Source organism: Excalfactoria chinensis, chromosome 1 (genome assembly GCF_039878825.1).
Source record: "Excalfactoria chinensis isolate bCotChi1 chromosome 1, bCotChi1.hap2, whole genome shotgun sequence".
NCBI classification, from domain to species: domain Eukaryota; kingdom Metazoa; phylum Chordata; class Aves; order Galliformes; family Phasianidae; genus Excalfactoria; species Excalfactoria chinensis.
In genome coordinates this window covers 9,515,370-9,532,192 of record NC_092825.1, presented here as the reverse complement: position 1 = coordinate 9,532,192, position 16,823 = coordinate 9,515,370, and the positions used below count along the sequence as shown (strand labels likewise).

General features: G+C 35.5%; 1 protein-coding gene across 2 annotated transcripts in view; it reads right to left on the bottom strand.

Annotated features, from left to right (window-relative positions):
- Positions 1 to 16,823, bottom strand: part of HGF (hepatocyte growth factor) — a 61,177-nt gene that overhangs the window by 23,230 nt on the left and 21,124 nt on the right. For both annotated transcript variants that reach the window (XM_072342554.1, XM_072342555.1), the window contains exons 5-7: positions 16,334 to 16,476; positions 14,532 to 14,652; positions 9,428 to 9,546 (exon numbers count right to left, since the gene is read on the bottom strand). In XM_072342554.1, coding sequence (XP_072198655.1) covers positions 9,428 to 9,546; positions 14,532 to 14,652; positions 16,334 to 16,476 — 383 coding nt within the window. The remainder of the gene's footprint in view (positions 1 to 9,427; positions 9,547 to 14,531; positions 14,653 to 16,333; positions 16,477 to 16,823) is intronic.

Here is a 16,823-nt window from a genome sequence, read left to right as displayed (position 1 = left end):
AAATGTATTAAGTATCCTAAAGTACTGTTGCCAGCAATAAGTATGTTAATAAACTTTTCAAATTACTTTTCTTCAAATAGTCCAGTGATTAGAAAAATATTCCTGTGTTTTACTCATATATAGTTCATGCCTACTAACTTTAGCCAGTTCTGTGAACTTGTGGAGAATATGGTTCTTCAGGAAACCAAATGTCATAACAGATGGGTTTGGTTGATTTGCTGTCTAATCTTCTATGTTAAAGACCACTTCTCTGTCAGAGGATAACGTCAAGTTGTGCAATTGAATTATACATTTCTACATGATACAGAAAATTTTCCTTCTTCTCTTCATCTGACTGATATTTTTACATTAGGGTTTCACTGTCAAATTAACTTTTTGTCCTTCCTTTCCAAGATGATTTGTCTGCAAAGTTTGACCTGTTTCATTGGGATTGTCAATTCTATATTCACTCCAAAATGAAAAGGGTGTCACAAGCAGACTTCTGCAGGCTGATAAATGCGGTGGAGTCATCAAATGGACTTGTAGCTAAATTTTTAATCATTAGTATTCATTTTATAAACAACTGGACAACAGTAAAAACAATAAAGGACAAATTTGTACATCTATTAGAAATAAGCAGCTGCATATTTCAGTTTTCTACTGTCACTAAGGTATGAAAACAAATTGGAATTATATTCTTAAAGACTTCTGAAACTGATTAAATTGAACATCAATATACCACGTTCAAATACCTATTTGCCACTGAAAAAAGATATGCATCTCTTCCTTAAAAAATGAAGAAAAAAAAAAAAAAAAAGCCAACATGACGTACAATTTGGAATAAGAAAGTCAGTCACCAAGATGTATTTCAGTATACATATGGCATCCTGGCTGCATACTAACTCCAAAGTTACTACTGTATAACTCCAGCAAAAAGCCTTCCTAATAGCAAGAAAATTCAATTTAATGCAATATTTAATGCAATTTTTTACTCCAAACAAGCTTTTTTCTTTCTTTCTTTTTCTTTTTTTTTATTGCACGCCTTAACTGAAACAGCTAATGCACCAACTGATTTAAGCAATGCCACAGCATTTTTTTTTAGAGTTTTCCTTTCATTCATCTAAAGATACAATGCTCAACTTCATATACATCAGCTTTTACATCAATTTGTGTTAAAATGTTCTCTTTAAATGACCTTCTAGACAGACAACCTTGTCTATCCTATTATCACTTAAATACTTGCAAAACCAAGTCATTGTGATGGCTAAGAGAGAAATTATTTCAGGATCCATAATGCATGATGGATTATCTACTCCCACTACTTTGTGGCACATCTCAGTGAGAATTTTAGAAATGAAGAAGATCTTTAAAATATTTTTAATTTGAGTTAACAAATCAGTTCTATTATTCCAAAAGGTTTCTTGCGAGACCACCTCTATTTCTTGGAAACTTCTAGTTTTCAAATATGAAAAATGATACCAAAAAAATATTACTGAAATATAATTCTGAAATTTAAACCTGAAGTTCTCTTGGCTTTGGTCCTCAGAAACCAACTTCTCCCATTCTTTCTTTTGAATCCCAGAACAAGCTGAGAAATGATCAAAAAAAGCCTCAACAAATTCAGCTGGCGATTTCCACAGATACTATGGGAACTGTCTCCCTGTTCACAGGAACAAAGGGTAAACTGGACACACACAGAGACATGCAACAGCATGGAGAAAAATGACTGCCTTAGTAGGCACTACAGAGGTGTTCTGCAGACCATAATGCAGTTGCCAAACTTTAAGAAATGTCCAAGATATCTATGACTTCAACTGTCATCTTCCTTCATACTGGTCTTGCTCTTGAGGCTAATTACTCCTGTCATGCACACAGCCAAATACAATAACTCCAAGCATAGATACAAGGCATGGAGCGCACTGATGAATAAGTCCTACTTCTGAGAGCACACTCACCAATTTTCTCAGAAAGACACACAATTACACCAGTAATCAGTAAGACACCTCATATGCATCCTAGATATGCCTCTAAAATAAGACCCTGGATTACCATGGTTTTATTTTTTTCAGTCAGAAAACCATTATTTATGAAGTTGGAAGATGAATTCATGATGAATACACAGTTTCTACACAGACAGGTACGTTGATATCATAATAGAAATACTTTTTTTTGTTGTTGTTGTTGTTGTTGTTCAATTCAACTTTATAAACTGTGAGGAAAAGTGCTCTCAAAGAAAGATCACATAAAAATCATCATATGAAAGACTTCTATTTGTGCTTTATTGATTGTCACTTTTTATTCCTGTACAAAACTACATTATGAAATGAATAATTTATTAAATGTCAGCAACATTTATCCACTTTTTAAATTTGATGTAATTATTTTTAAATTCTGTGAGACTGAAATTAAACATGCAATTCAAACAGCCGTATTTGAACTCTGACATGTCCAGGCTGAGGACTTCAGTGAAACCTCAGTAATCAGAGGTACACTTTTTCCATAAAACCTTCCTTATTTTGGTATCTTAAACTAAATAACTATTAATAATGGACAGCTCATATATTCATAGAAGCTTGAGTAAAGAGCCATAATGTTATCCAGAGCTTCATGTGTAAAGCCACAGTCTTCTCAGTACTGGTTCTCACACTAATGCCAGCATGAGGGAATCAGCAGGGGCCTTGAGTCATTCTACAGCTGAAGCAACCAGCCAGAAGCAAATCCTGCACAAATGTTAGGTCAGTGGATAAACTCCTACTAACTTTAATGAAGGCAGAGATTTTGCTGGACTACTATTGTTCTTTCATGGTAAGACTATTTAAATACTGTTGGAAAAGATCTAGTTGGAAAAGAAATGTAGTCCTGAATGATTTTCTTAGGAAAAAGAATCTACAATAGCTTACCTAGTTGCAATATTTTTCCTAGAACATAACAAAATGTGCCCAGAGTTATAATGAAAGATCTTAAAAGGTAGATTTTAAAAGAGCTGCTTAACCCAGTGTAGAAACAATACTGAAAACAATAATGTCCCTTTGACCAACACAGTTCAGCATGTCAGTGATTTTCAAGGAATAAGCTGCTCTTGCGTAGTGAGGTTGCTTCTAGCCATCCCCACCACAAGCAGTTCAATGTACTCGTGTGAAAGTTCCTTTCTTTCCCTGCTTTCTACACTGTAATATCTCATAGGATGCAAAACACGGGAAAACAAAGAAACAAGCAAATTCTGTACTTGTAGCCTTGATGAAAAAGAGTTCTTTTTTGTTTGTTTGTTTGTTTGTTTGTTTGTTTTGTTTTGGTTTTTTTTGTGTACTTTTGTACTGTTTCACTGAGAACATAAAAGAAAGTGAAGAAACAAATTAGATCCAGGCTCAAGAATGGCAGTACTGAAGAATACGTTGTTATTTAAGACCTGCAGACCTACACAGTCACACCTTGAAGAGACAGACTTTTTCTGAGTCGTTCCAACACAAACGACTAAGCTTTAAATCCATATATGTATATATATATATAGTTTTGTTTTGATTCATTCATAATCTTAATCTGGATTCAGATTTTCAGTGTTAAATCTTTGCAGGTTCAGGAGAGCTTTTAGATCTCCCTTTCAAAGCTATGCTAGAAAAGTCTATAAGGACCTTCCTTGAGGGAAAGACTCTCTTTGGGAAAATACAGAGTAAAGTAGCTGCAATGCATGCTTGAACTCTGCTATTTACTTCTCTTTAAAACAAACTGGAAGGTATGCCTTATTTATTATTAAACACCAGTCTCTTCTCACTCAGTCCATTCCATAAACATCCTTATCTTAAATAAATATTAAACTTAAAATGAGTGGCACATTTGTTTTTGTTTACACACTCTAATGCAAGAATGAACTCCTTAATAAGAATTCCACATTCAAATGGTCCATTCAAGTGGTCCATTTAAATCTCTGTTTTTAAAATATGAGTAATCTAATACTGGTGGTTCTCTGACTTTCCAAACCTGCAACTTTTTGTTGTTGTTGTTGTTTTTTTACATCCAGACTTCTCACTTTGCTGCTTTATCCCCTTCCATCAAACCTAGCATTAAACCCAGCCTGTTATTGAATTATTTTAGAACAATGAGGTCTCCAGTCATCCCCGCCTATTTCCTGCGAGCAGTGACAGCAAAAGCTAGATCCATACTAAAATCAACTTAGCTGGTTGGAAATCACATAGGCAGCAACAGAACACTTTCCTTAACATACTAATTGCATGCAGGTCTGCAACTCTCAAATGACTGACATAAGTTTTTTTCTCCTTTCTGGGCCTCATCCATAGAAATGTAGCTTTCTTTTTTTCTTTTCTTTTTTTCTTTTTTTTTCTTTTTCTTTTTTTTTAATTTATTTTTTATTTTATTTTAAAGCAGCATTAGTTTCCTGTCCTTCCTGTAGTCCATATCATCATTCATGACAAAGTAATAGCCATTTTCTTTAGTTCTTATTTGCTGTCATTGCTCCCATTTCTTCATTTCATCCTAAACTTCTTATTCTCATTCTCATAGTTGTCCTTTTATCCTCTTTTCTAACTAAAAATTGTCTCAAGCCAAAACCACAGACACATATGTGAGCAACTTCAAACCAATCCTGGGGTCCCTGAAGTCTTAATCCAGATCCAATTTTTGCAGCTTGAGCCATCTCTAATCCCTAATTGCTCCTGTCATCTCTTTCTCACAGCCTTGGCTGTAAGCCACCATGTTTTATGCTGCCTTCTGTGCTTGGAAATAAAGTTACAATGCCCTCCTGTCTCCTCAGTCTTAAAAACATATTTATTTTCTGAATGCTTCCTTCCAGTGACTTTTTTGCTTAAAATTTTGTATATGAGCTGTTGTCAGCATTTTGGCTATAGAGCATACTAGCACTCATGACATGTAGCTAAAACCACAAACAGCATGCTGCCTTGTGGTCACTCCCCTGAAGAGAGGACACCTACGTTTTTGTACGGGGTCCAAGGGTTTGGATTTGCAGAGCACTTTTTCTAATTAGTATTTCTTGTAAAATATATAAACAGTCCTCATCATAGGAATTAAAAATCTGTGTGGGAATCCAAACCACAAAGCTATAAAAGACATACAACACATGATGTTCTCTTTTTAGTGTACCGAAATTGTACACAGCCAGAGCTTCAGAAAACGGAGCAGCCACTGAAACCCAGAATGGTCTAGTGTTTTGGGCTCCCTGCTAGGAGGTGGGAAAACAGTTTTTCTATGTGCCTCAAGAATGACAGAAAACTCAAAACATGGCTCTGATATTTTGATTCACATTCCAGTCACTAAGCCGATGATATAACTGTAATATCTCCAATAAATTCCCTCTTGAGTTTATAAAATAAAGCAGTGAAAGCACTGCATTTTGTGTAGAGGGTAGGGCTATAAACCTGTGTTAAATATCCTTTGAAAATATCAGCTACATGATGCACTTTCAAGATCATTACTTCTGCATTCTTGTTAGCATAGATTCCTTCAGTTATTTCCGAAGATTTTTACTGTGAAACTGCCGTTTTACATATGAAATTTCCACTGATCTTAATATAGTTTCTATTAACGTAAGGGAATACTCCAAAGTTTGATCTTAATATAAAAAACTAAAGAAGGAATTCACACTTAATGTTATCAGCATCTGCCTAGAAATCAAACTAATATTTTCATCACATTAAAATCGTTATATTGTTGGAACTTTTATTTATTTATTTGTTTGTTTATTTTATTTTGGTGATAATTGTTTGGGAATTACTTTTTTTTCTGGAATTATAGCGTAACTGTGAATGATACAAAGATAACAGTACAGTAGTTTGCAGAAGCTCTCCCACCACATGACTTTATACTGAGAGTTACACGGACTGTAAGCTTACGTGACCAGCAAAGCCAGATGTGAATCCTCAGAACACTGACACATCAGCTCAGGAAATGCCAAAGGATAGAGGTTTATAAAAGTTGCATTTGTGAAACAGTCAGCTGTAACTTTGGACTATTTTTATTTTCATGATAAACTCACTTCTAACAGTGGAAAAGAAAGCTCTATTATGCTACGTATGATTCATATTTTATTGAATATCTAAAAAATAAATAGAAAAGGAAGCTCAGTTCAGTTTAATTAAAAAATAAACAATTGCTTAATGAAAGACAATTCAGCTTCAGAGCAGAACAAGATTATGTTTATACTAGGAAAAGGCTGAACTTAAATGTTCAAATTATCAAAAAATCTAGATACGATTACATGATTTAGTACTGTAGTTCACAGACAAGATCTTCAACATGAGTATGGCTTAATGGCTGCCTAATAAAAAACAAGCAGTAGTGCTTTGTGAAGTTTCTTCTGTCTCTGGAGAGCCTGATTACAGACATTATCCAAAGTGGCAAATTATCTTCACTTTTTCACAGTGAAATAATTTTACTAATTTTAACTACCTTATACTGGATTTATGACTTATGATAGTTTGGAATAAATTCACTTACTCCTTGCCAGGGAATACATTCATAGTATTCATCTCAACCTTTGGACTGTAAGCACTTCGGATAAGAAGCGACTGACACCCCAAGACTTTGCACTGGCCTAAACCAAGAACTAGCAAGGAGAAAATAATCTGAACTATGAATGCTGGATGCACAAGGAAAGGCAGCATTTGATTCACTAAGAATTAAACAGTGAAAACAGAGAATCCCATACTTCCACTTTAAGTTTGATATTGCTCATACGTAATAATTCCAGAGCCATTTCCTTTTCTCTCTCTCTCTCTTTCTCTCCAATATAACCATATTGAAAAGGCTGTGGTATGAAACCTTTGCCAGCAACCTTTACCAGCAAGACTTTCAGGAATCCTAGGTCCCAGAGGCCAGATTGAATGGATGGAGAAAGGAACATATATCTTTGGTGGAGGAGGATCTTGTCAAAGAATATTTGAGCAGGCTGGACCTGTAAGTGCTATGGGTGTTGACAAATATGATTACGAGGACACTCTTTAAGTCTTTGCTCAATCGTAACAACTGGGAGAAGAGACTGAAGAATGGAGGAAAGGAAATGTCATTCCTATGTTCAGAAAGAGTAAGAAGGAAGACTCAAAGAATTATAGGCTAGTCAACCACACTTCCATGGGAAGGTGATGGAATAGCTAATCCTGGAAACCTTTTCTGGGAAAATAAAAGAGAAAAAAATCATCAAGAATGAATAGCATGGATTCATCAAGAAGTCATGTCTGACCAACCTGATAGGTTTCTGTAATGAAATTACATGGCTGATGGATAAGAGGGGAACAATACATACTGTCTTTCTGGACTTCGATATCAACAAACACCTGAAGGGTGGGTGCAAAGAGGATGGAGCCAAGCTCTTTTCACTGGTGCTCTCTGCTAGAAAACAGGCAATGGGTACAAACTGGAACACAAAATGTTCCATCTACACATCAGTAAGCACTTCATTACTGTTCCGGTGACAAAGCAACAGTGCAGAGAGCCTGTAGAGACTCCTCTTAAGCTGTCTTCAAAAGCCACCTGGACATGGTGTTGGTCACTCTGATCTGGGTGTTCCTACTTGAGCCAGGGGTTGTGCTAGATGTATACAACAGTTCCTGCCAGCCTCAGTCAGACTGTGATTCTGTGATATACATATTTATCCAACGTTAAGGGAAAAAAAGAAAGAAGTATTACATTATGAAAACATACTTTTTTAAACATCCATTACTGTCTCTATTTTGTCCAGATTTGAGATATCCTAGTAGCTGTTTGTCTTGTTTTAATAAATAAATAAAGAAATACAGAGAATTTTGAAAATTGAAGAATGTAAATCAATGAAAATTACTCCTGTAATGATTTTTATTTTTTTCCATTTTTGAATTCTCATGTAAATTCAGTTCTAGGTGAGCTTAAAATGTTCTTTTTAATAGAATCTAGTCTTCTGTCCTCCACCTAGGAGAGCTAAATGGATTTTACAGTGAGACAAGCCTTCTGAAGTGACACTTAGAGCTAGATGAGCTAGATGAAAAGCAGAAAGTCTGTTTTTTAAGACTTCTTTTTAACACTTAATTTTGGTTAAAATGAAGCAGAACTACAAAGGAATTTGTAATTTCCCAAACTTTGCAGACCTCAGAGAAACTGACTTTCTCATGAGCTAACAGGACACTGAGATTTTCACTCAGAAGCTTCCCCTTGACTCTACAAAAAATCCAAAGACTGGTTTCCTTTCCTGTCTGTGTTCCTTGCAGCTCAGCCATAAGGCTAAGCACATGAAGTAGTGGGGATTCTGACAGTCATGTCTTGTTTTTAGACTTTGCCTCTACTCCCAAAATGTTTTCAACACAGTATTTTGTGTAAATCAAATAAAGAAAAATGTTTTGTGTACTGTTAGATGGTCTTTAGCATTATGCTTACATGCTGATTATTTTGTAGGATGGTAGTTCTATGGAGCAAAATATGTATCCCAGATCTGGCACTGAAAATTATAGGAGATAAGAGAGAAGATTACCACCTGCAGATCCCGCATTTCATTTGTTGCACAAGTTACACTCTGCAAACAAAGTAAGGATGCAAATCTTCAATTCCTAATTTAAAAAATGCCACTACAAAACATAATATTAGAAGCTTCCTCTGCCCCAACATTCCCATAGAATTACTTCACCACAGTTTTCAAGAGGAGCCCAATAATTTTACCTTCTCATTGTCCTTGTATTTCTCATTTAAAACATCTAATTTTCAGTAGAATAGAGCTGGCAGAGGTATCACAAAAATCAGCAGAATCTGGGCTTTGAACATAGCATGTGCTCCTCAGAGGTAAAATCTTCACAAATTCTTAACTAATGAATCTCAGAGTAGGCATCTATGCATATCTTAATATCATTATCACTTCAATCCTCTGTATGTAAAGTGAAAATAACAAAATCCACCATTTCGTAGTATGAAAATATATCAATTGACCGTGGGCCATTGATATTGAAAGGATGAACATCACAGAGGAACACATGAGTAAATCAATATTTCTGTCTTCAACACAAGGTTGAATAGCATGCAGGAACCAAGACCTAGAACCACACTATATGTAAAACAAAGATATGTTGATAGAGCAGGGAAGGAGGTCTGCTCCAAAGCGTTATGTATGAATCTACACTCAAAGTGAAATTCAGAGACTCAACATGGCCAAACTGTTATTGTATATTAGAACTTCATGCTTAAATTGCTTGACTTTGTTAGTTCTTGATTTTTTCTACATTTCTAAACAATTTCCTGTATATAGGATATACACATATACATATTCATGTGCTAAGTAACTCACACCTCTTTTACTTCTCATCCAAAATAAATATAATGCCATTGTAGGAACTGCTCTTTGAAAACTGCCACCAAAGTGCAATTAATGACATAGCTTTGGCCCTATATTGCTTGAACTGTCTGTGGTCTGTGTCCAAATTTTGAAAGAGAAAAGGAAGTAATAAATTCTGCTTTAACTTACCACAGGTTTTAATCGCACAGAACTCCCAGGGGGTGTTAGGGTCAAGAGTGTAGCACCATGGTCTCAGCTTGCCATCAGGATTGCGGCAGTAATTATCATCAAAGCCCTTGTCAGGATATCTGCAAACCACAACACGAAATGTGTCAGGCAAGCCTTCCTGGCAGTAGTACACAGGTCTGTACAAGGTACATAAAGGACTGGCTTTAGCAGAGAAAAATAAGAGCCGGTTCCTATTAACCTCCGGTCTGATCCTGTGAGATGGATGCAAATAGTCTTTAACGCTATTAATAGGTTAATAACATAAAATCTCTTTCTAAGTGTGCAGCAAAATCAAGCTTCCACAGAGGGGATTCCCTGCTGAGCTAATGCACAGGCCACCGGATGGGGTAACTCTGCTAATTGCTAAACTCTTGCTCTTTGTCTGTCAATCGATGACCAGACTCTAAAGCCACTCATTTTTTTTTTTTTTTGAAACAGCCCAATTAAGTGTGGATTATATAAACACTGCCTGGCAGGCTGGACTCATTAAGAAAGCAGGTTCTTCAGTGCAACAGCCCTGGGTTCAGACTGGAAGCTATTTTGAATAGCTCTGTTACTAATGATAGCTCAATTTTTGTAACAGAGCTTGTTCTAGGTCATGCCCTTATTTCATGCATTGGGGGAAAAAGGAGAAAAATAAGAAATTAACTTCCGTCTCACTTTATCTCATTAAGATTTGAAACCATTCTGCCATTTAATTATTTCCATGTTCCTACTGCCATCACTGAACTGTCAGGAAGGGATTCGAGATAAGGAGGTTCTTTTTGCATAAAAGTACCATACAGACATCTATAAGCTTAAGGAGATTAATGTATACTTTTATTATTATTATTTTCTCCAGTGTATACAAATTGTCTTGGTTTTCCAGTTTTAAGGAAACATTTGTAAAAGAAACAAAAAGTAGATTTGCCCCTGAGGAAAACATGAAAAGTCTGTAAGCGAACAAGGAACGTAACTACCTGGGAACATGAACCCATTTACAACTGCAAACAGATGTGTTTCACACAAGCATTAGAAGATATGGTTTACAAGCATATGTTTTTGCTAAGATGCTTTTTCTATCAAACAGTTATCCTATTATCAACTCATATATTTGCAACACGATCTCCCATTCTTTTGGTTGAAACAGGCTCCTTCACCTATGCAAGGAATGGGAACAGGATTCAAATAGACTTTGTAAAAAAACAAACAAACAAACAAACAAACAAAAAACAAACAAACAAAAAAAAACCCAAAAACAAGAAACCATACAAAAATGAAAACTGAAGGAATTTAAGAATCTGTTAGTTTCAGATCTAGAAGCAGCACCTCCTTTTCTCCTAGGTAAAAGAATCTGTAAAGGAACAAAAAAAATAAAAATGTGCTCAAGGATTTCAGAAGCAAAACGTATAGCTAAAAACACAATGGCTCTGGACACCTGCTACGTGCAGGGATTAATTTTGATGTTGACACTGTATGCACTCTGTAATGTCCACAGAACCAAAGTACGTCCAGGATTGGCAATGTCCCTGCAATCATAGCTCCCTAAAGCCATTCAGAACAACAGGGTATGTAAAGCATCCACTTTATAGAAGACAAATATTATTCCTAATATTGTATAGTATGTCAAAAATGTTATTTAGTATTCAGAACTTAAATATAGATGTAATAATTCTTCAAGGATAAATCTTTGACAATTTTTGCCAGACAGCAATGTCCAGATCTTTCAATCTACGTATCTAAGTGTTTTTTCTGTGTGAACAGCAACCTTCTCAGTCTGTTTCTTCTCACAACATTTTCAGGCCTGCCTTTGTGTTACATAAGATATAAGACAAAAAAAGAGGTTTCAAACTATTCAATGCAATTTCACAGTGAAGAATTCTCAGAGAGCTTTTCCATTTGTTCTGCAGATTCTTCTACCTTACAAAATGCTTGGGCACAGTGTCCAAGGTTTCCAAGATCTTTCAGAACCCTTGAAACAGCACTATCTGTACTTTACTGCTCAAACTGAAATGAAGCATGAAGATACACATCTGGTGTCAAAATCATGGCTTTTTCTCATTATCTCAGAAAAAGGAAGTTAGATGAAGATATGTTTATTCTATATAGCAGACAGATGACAGTGTCTAGCTCTTACTAGAGCTAGTTACTAAAGTAAAACCGAGAGTCTGAAACTCTTACTTTATCAAAAATTCTTTTCACTTAAATTTTTGTCACTTTATAAGACACACAGGACTAAAAATTTGATTTTTTTATAATGAAATTTTTGTACCAGAGATACAAATCAGAGTTCTCTTAACAAGAGAACACCTACTTTAAAATTTAAACTCTTATATTACATTTCAGTCCTACTTTCCTACAACAATATTTACTGCCACAATATAATTGTTTTTGAGCAGAACATATGAGTGTAAGAAGAAATGCTGCTTCTCAGTTCCCCTCAATGTCGCTATCCTCAATGGTCTTTCTTTCACACTGAGGCATAAACCTGCCTTACATGAGGGACCTGGAACTTCAGACAATTCTGCATCCACTAAAGGTTAAAACTGGGTCATCCCTGAATTGTTTCAGGGTATTCCTACTGCTAGCTTCAATCACTTCTAACAGATATTATCAGTTCTCTTCTGTTCTCTAAACTCTGACAGGAAAAAAATCTAGAGCAACTCACTTAGGTGACAGAAAAGTGTGTTTCACTCTGAGCTGAAAGCATGTTAATTATGGTGCGCTTGAAAACGTCATTAGTTTTACCTCTCTTTTTTCATTATTTTAATTGATGCCTTCATAAATACAAGCAAGATAAAATCGTCCCAGCTACACTAGTCCTTTCTGGCTTCCATGTTATTCACATTACTCATAGATAATACAGGGTAAGCCTCTCTGGAGACTGATATATCATTTGCTTCAAAACTCCTCTCCTATTTTAAAAGCTACCATTATCCAAGTGTAATTGGCATTACCTTTAGTAAACATTTCCTAAAATTAACATCAGTGTACTAGAAATGTCCTGGACGCTGGTTACAGTTGTGAAAGCACATATAGGTGGTTCATTTAATATGGATTATTGTTTGTTGTTTTTGATTTAATTATTTATTTAAAATAATAATAATAGTACTACAGCTTGAAAATAAGAACGTGTTTACTATAGGGATTATAATTAGAAAGGTGATCATGACTGATGCTGCAGATAGTCTGAAAAGTTATTTTGTGAACAAACCAAAATTAGTGGAACAAGAAAAAAATCCTTCAGGCAGTAAAGTTATTATTGTTTGTACCCAGAATTTCTATAGATGTTTTGTTCCCAAGGAACAAAATTCCTTTTGTGACTTATTCTAGAGTATAAAGCAAGTACATAGAAAAACTCAGAAACAGATTATCTTCAGTCACAGACTGCTAATACAAAATACTAATTGTAGCAGAACTACAGGAGACTCTGCTAATTATTCATAAAACTGATCATTTTAGCCAAGAGGAAAAAAGAGTTTGTCTCAGAAACTCCGGAACTGCAGGTCCTTACTGTTTTGCTGAAAAATAAGACTTTCAACCATCTACATTACTGTATTTCTGAGCATAAAAATCAGAATAAATGCAGTGGAACACTTCAAAATATAGGAAAATATGTATTCTTTTCTATATAAAGATTTCTGTTAGTGGAAGATCTCACATATTCTGAGTCTGTCGATTTTTGTAGACTTTTGCTGGCAGTTGGAGGTTATTTAATTCATTTTAAAGGTGCAGGTAATCCAAACTCCAGAGTAAAATTAAACAGTTCAGTTTAAGAGAGACACAAAGGTTCTTCTGCATGACCTAAAACTTGTCACAAAATTCTTTCATAAGAAAGTGTTATAGATGATATTTAGCAGTTGGGTGAATTTTACACTCTATGACAACTGCTAAAAATGGAAGGGAATTTTTCTTGCTATTACTGACTTATCTAGCATTATACATATATCTGTGCATATACATATATGCACATATACACATGTATTCATAAAAACATTATATATACATAGAAGTTTAAAACATAAATCCATGTTGAATGATGAACTTTCTCCTTGTAGAACACATGCAGTAAGGAAACACTTTGGTCAAATAAGATGGATCATAGAATCATCACAGAATTGTTTGAGTTGGAAGGGACCCAAAAAAGTCCTCTAGTTCACCTCCCCTTCAACACCTACAGATAGACTGTGTTGCTCAGAGCCCTGTACAGCATGACCTTGAATGTCTCCAAGGATGGGGCATCTACCACCTCTCTGGGCAGCCTGTTCCAGTGCCTCACCATCTTTACTGTAAGAAACTTCTTCCACATATCCAAAGTAAATCTCCCTTCTTTTATTTGAAACCCTTTCCCTTTGTCCTGTCACTACAGAACTCTGCAGATGGATGCATTAATTTGCGTGAGGTCTTACCAGAACAGAGTAGAAGGGCAGGATCATTTACTTTGCCCTGTTTACCATGCTTCTTTTGATGCAGCCCAGAATGGAGAGGGCATATTACTCGCTCATGTTCAGCTTGCCATCCTCCAATATTCCCAAATCTTTTTTAGCAGATACTTAAATTTGATTAGAACAGACAAACTACAGCTTTAAAACCATTCTATATTTCAAGGTCTTGATCTTTGGATAATATTGCAAGTTTATATTCACAAAGCATGTTAATAACTCTTGCATTAAAAATAATAATAATAATAAAAATCCAACTGTTATTTACTCCTAATTTCTTTAAGGTATTTTAAGCTGACTGAAGCTGTGTAACAATATATCCTGAAACATTCACAGGTGATTTTTTTATCATGATGAAGCAAAGGAGGGAAGTTTTATGAACTAATGTAATGTGTATAAGCCACTGCATTCAACAGAATTGGGATGTAGTCACTGCTGCTCAAAACAGTCAGTAGTCCTCACCCTGCACCTCCATCATGACTGCAACAAACCCGTATACACCATGGGTCAGATCTACAAATAACTGAAACTGTCCAACTCCATGAATTTCAGTCCAGCTAATACTTTGCCCAGCTAGTTCCAGAATGTGTATAATTTTCAAATGAAAACCACACAGATTTTCATGGTAGCGAGGAGGATGTTACCTCTCTGGACGAAATTTGTGTTTGTGTGGTCTCTGAAGGTCCCAGCGCTGACACTCCTTGCCTGACTCAGTATGATCCATTGGCCCTCTGTAACTTTCTCCATTGCAGGTCATGCATTCAACTAGAAACAAAATATATATACATAGTTTTATAGTAATTAATTATGCTAGTGAATTACAGAATAAAAAATAATAATAATGAATTACATCCCTGCTGTTATAAATTGAAACCAACATAGAGAGGTGCAAAAGTTGATACCTTTTAAGTTAGGAATGACTCCTTGGAATGGAAGATTTTGTTTGGAATTGAATTATGTCTCTTTCTCAGATCTAATCCAGATGCCTAAATTTGGTACCAATTCATAGGACTCTTGCAGTTTGGAGGCAGGTAGGTGTGAGCTGCTAGAGTCATTTGTGTTCCTAGTTGCTTTTTAATCTTACCTATAACAGAGATTTGAGTTCTGATTTTACCAATTCCCTGCATATAATGTAGAAAGTGTTTTGATTAATGACAGAGAGACGCAGACAAGGAAGGAGCATTATTTGGAGGTGATATTATCTAATGTTTTTAGTATTCACAGTCCTAAATCACTCATAAAGCTCTGCAGAATAGCAGCACTAGTTTAGGTGCAGAATAATGCCTGAATTACAAATTTCAGGAAGTACAGTCTTTAAATTCACAGCACTTTCAGATGTGTATAATATTGTTTCTTTTCAATACTAACTCTTCCTGCTAGTGTAAACAATTATACATTTTCAGTCTTGGTTTAAGAAAGTGGGAAGGTGGAGGAAGAGTGGGTAAAAACTACAGAAAGGATTTGAAATTGCAATTAAACAAAATACACTTCATAATTTGGAATGAAATTAAAATGTAACAAATTCACCCTAATTAACTAAAGACACATTTCTCAAGTGCCCCCTAATTAGAGTAATTGTAATTAAGGAGCACTTGGTAAATAATTTATGCAACTATAGATCTCATTCTTCAGTCAAAACATTCACTGCTAAAGTCTGGGTCCCACAGCAAGCTCCAGGTCATAACCCATTTGAAACTCCCTTAAATTGATCATTAAATGTTAGCTCTTTATAGATTTACAAACTACTTATAAATCATTCTCTTCTCTCTGTTCCCTTTTATTCACCTTCCACTGTGTGACTATTGCACTTAACACATTAGCAGGAAAGTGGAAGGCATCCTATCTTGAGAATTTAAATGAAATGATTGATTAGAAGTGAATTGGCTGATTAGCAAGATGTAAGAGCTTGGTTTGAAAGTTAACAGAACATAAAAGTCAGATGTGATGAGGCATATCAATTCAATTTCAGATTCTGAGACTTGAAAGTGGAATGTGACTGGCTTTCCTAGATGTTTTCCTTATTTATGTAATTCATTTGAAAAGCAAAATATCTTTTTACTTTAAGCATTTGTCCTGTAATTCACTACTTATACATTTTCATCAAAAAGGCAGAAAGTTGATTTTACACTAGATAAGTTTATCAGCTGTTGAAGTGAAATTGTTAATGTAATGTCTCTATTAGACAATGAAATAAGAGATATGTTTGTGCAGTCAGCACAACTGCAGTGTTCTAAATTCTCTGTGATCTGAGCAAGAGCTAGTGATCCTGAAAGCTTGTTCAAGATCTTTTCTTCAAACTACTTTTTGTGCAGCAGCATTCATTCTAGCAAAAAGTTATCTTTCCTTACTGCAAAGACCATAGATGAGTATTACAGAAGCTAATGGAAGTTCTGTGTACTTGTTCTCTGTACAAAAAAGGCACCTTTTGACTTGAGCCCTGCCTTACCTTCAGAGCAGAGGGGGATGTCGCATACTTCATGGCGCATCTCTGGGCTGGTGGTGAAACACCATGGCCCTCCCTCTTCCCCTCGGGGGTTTCGGCAGTAGTTTTCCCGCAGGTCTTTACCCCGATAGCTCGAAGGCAAAAAGCTAGTTTTAAAATGACAATCATTACAGCATCAGAGCATGCAAATTTCAGTGTTAATCATATTATTTTTATAAACAGAAACAATTGGATTTCTGCTTCCTTTTCCCTCCACCCAGCCTACACAAATGCACACATCCAGATATCCGTCCATACACAAATACATATCTTTGGTCAGGATTACTCAACCAGTGGCCTACGTCTTGGACAATTCCTCTTAATAATAAATAAAGCTTACTCTAGAAAGTTTTATTCCTATTCTTCAGGTATTTTAAGCCATTTATTTGGCTCTAGAAGACCCCAGGATAAGGAAGGTAAATTTATTATGAGAATGGAAGTAAAATCCATTGGC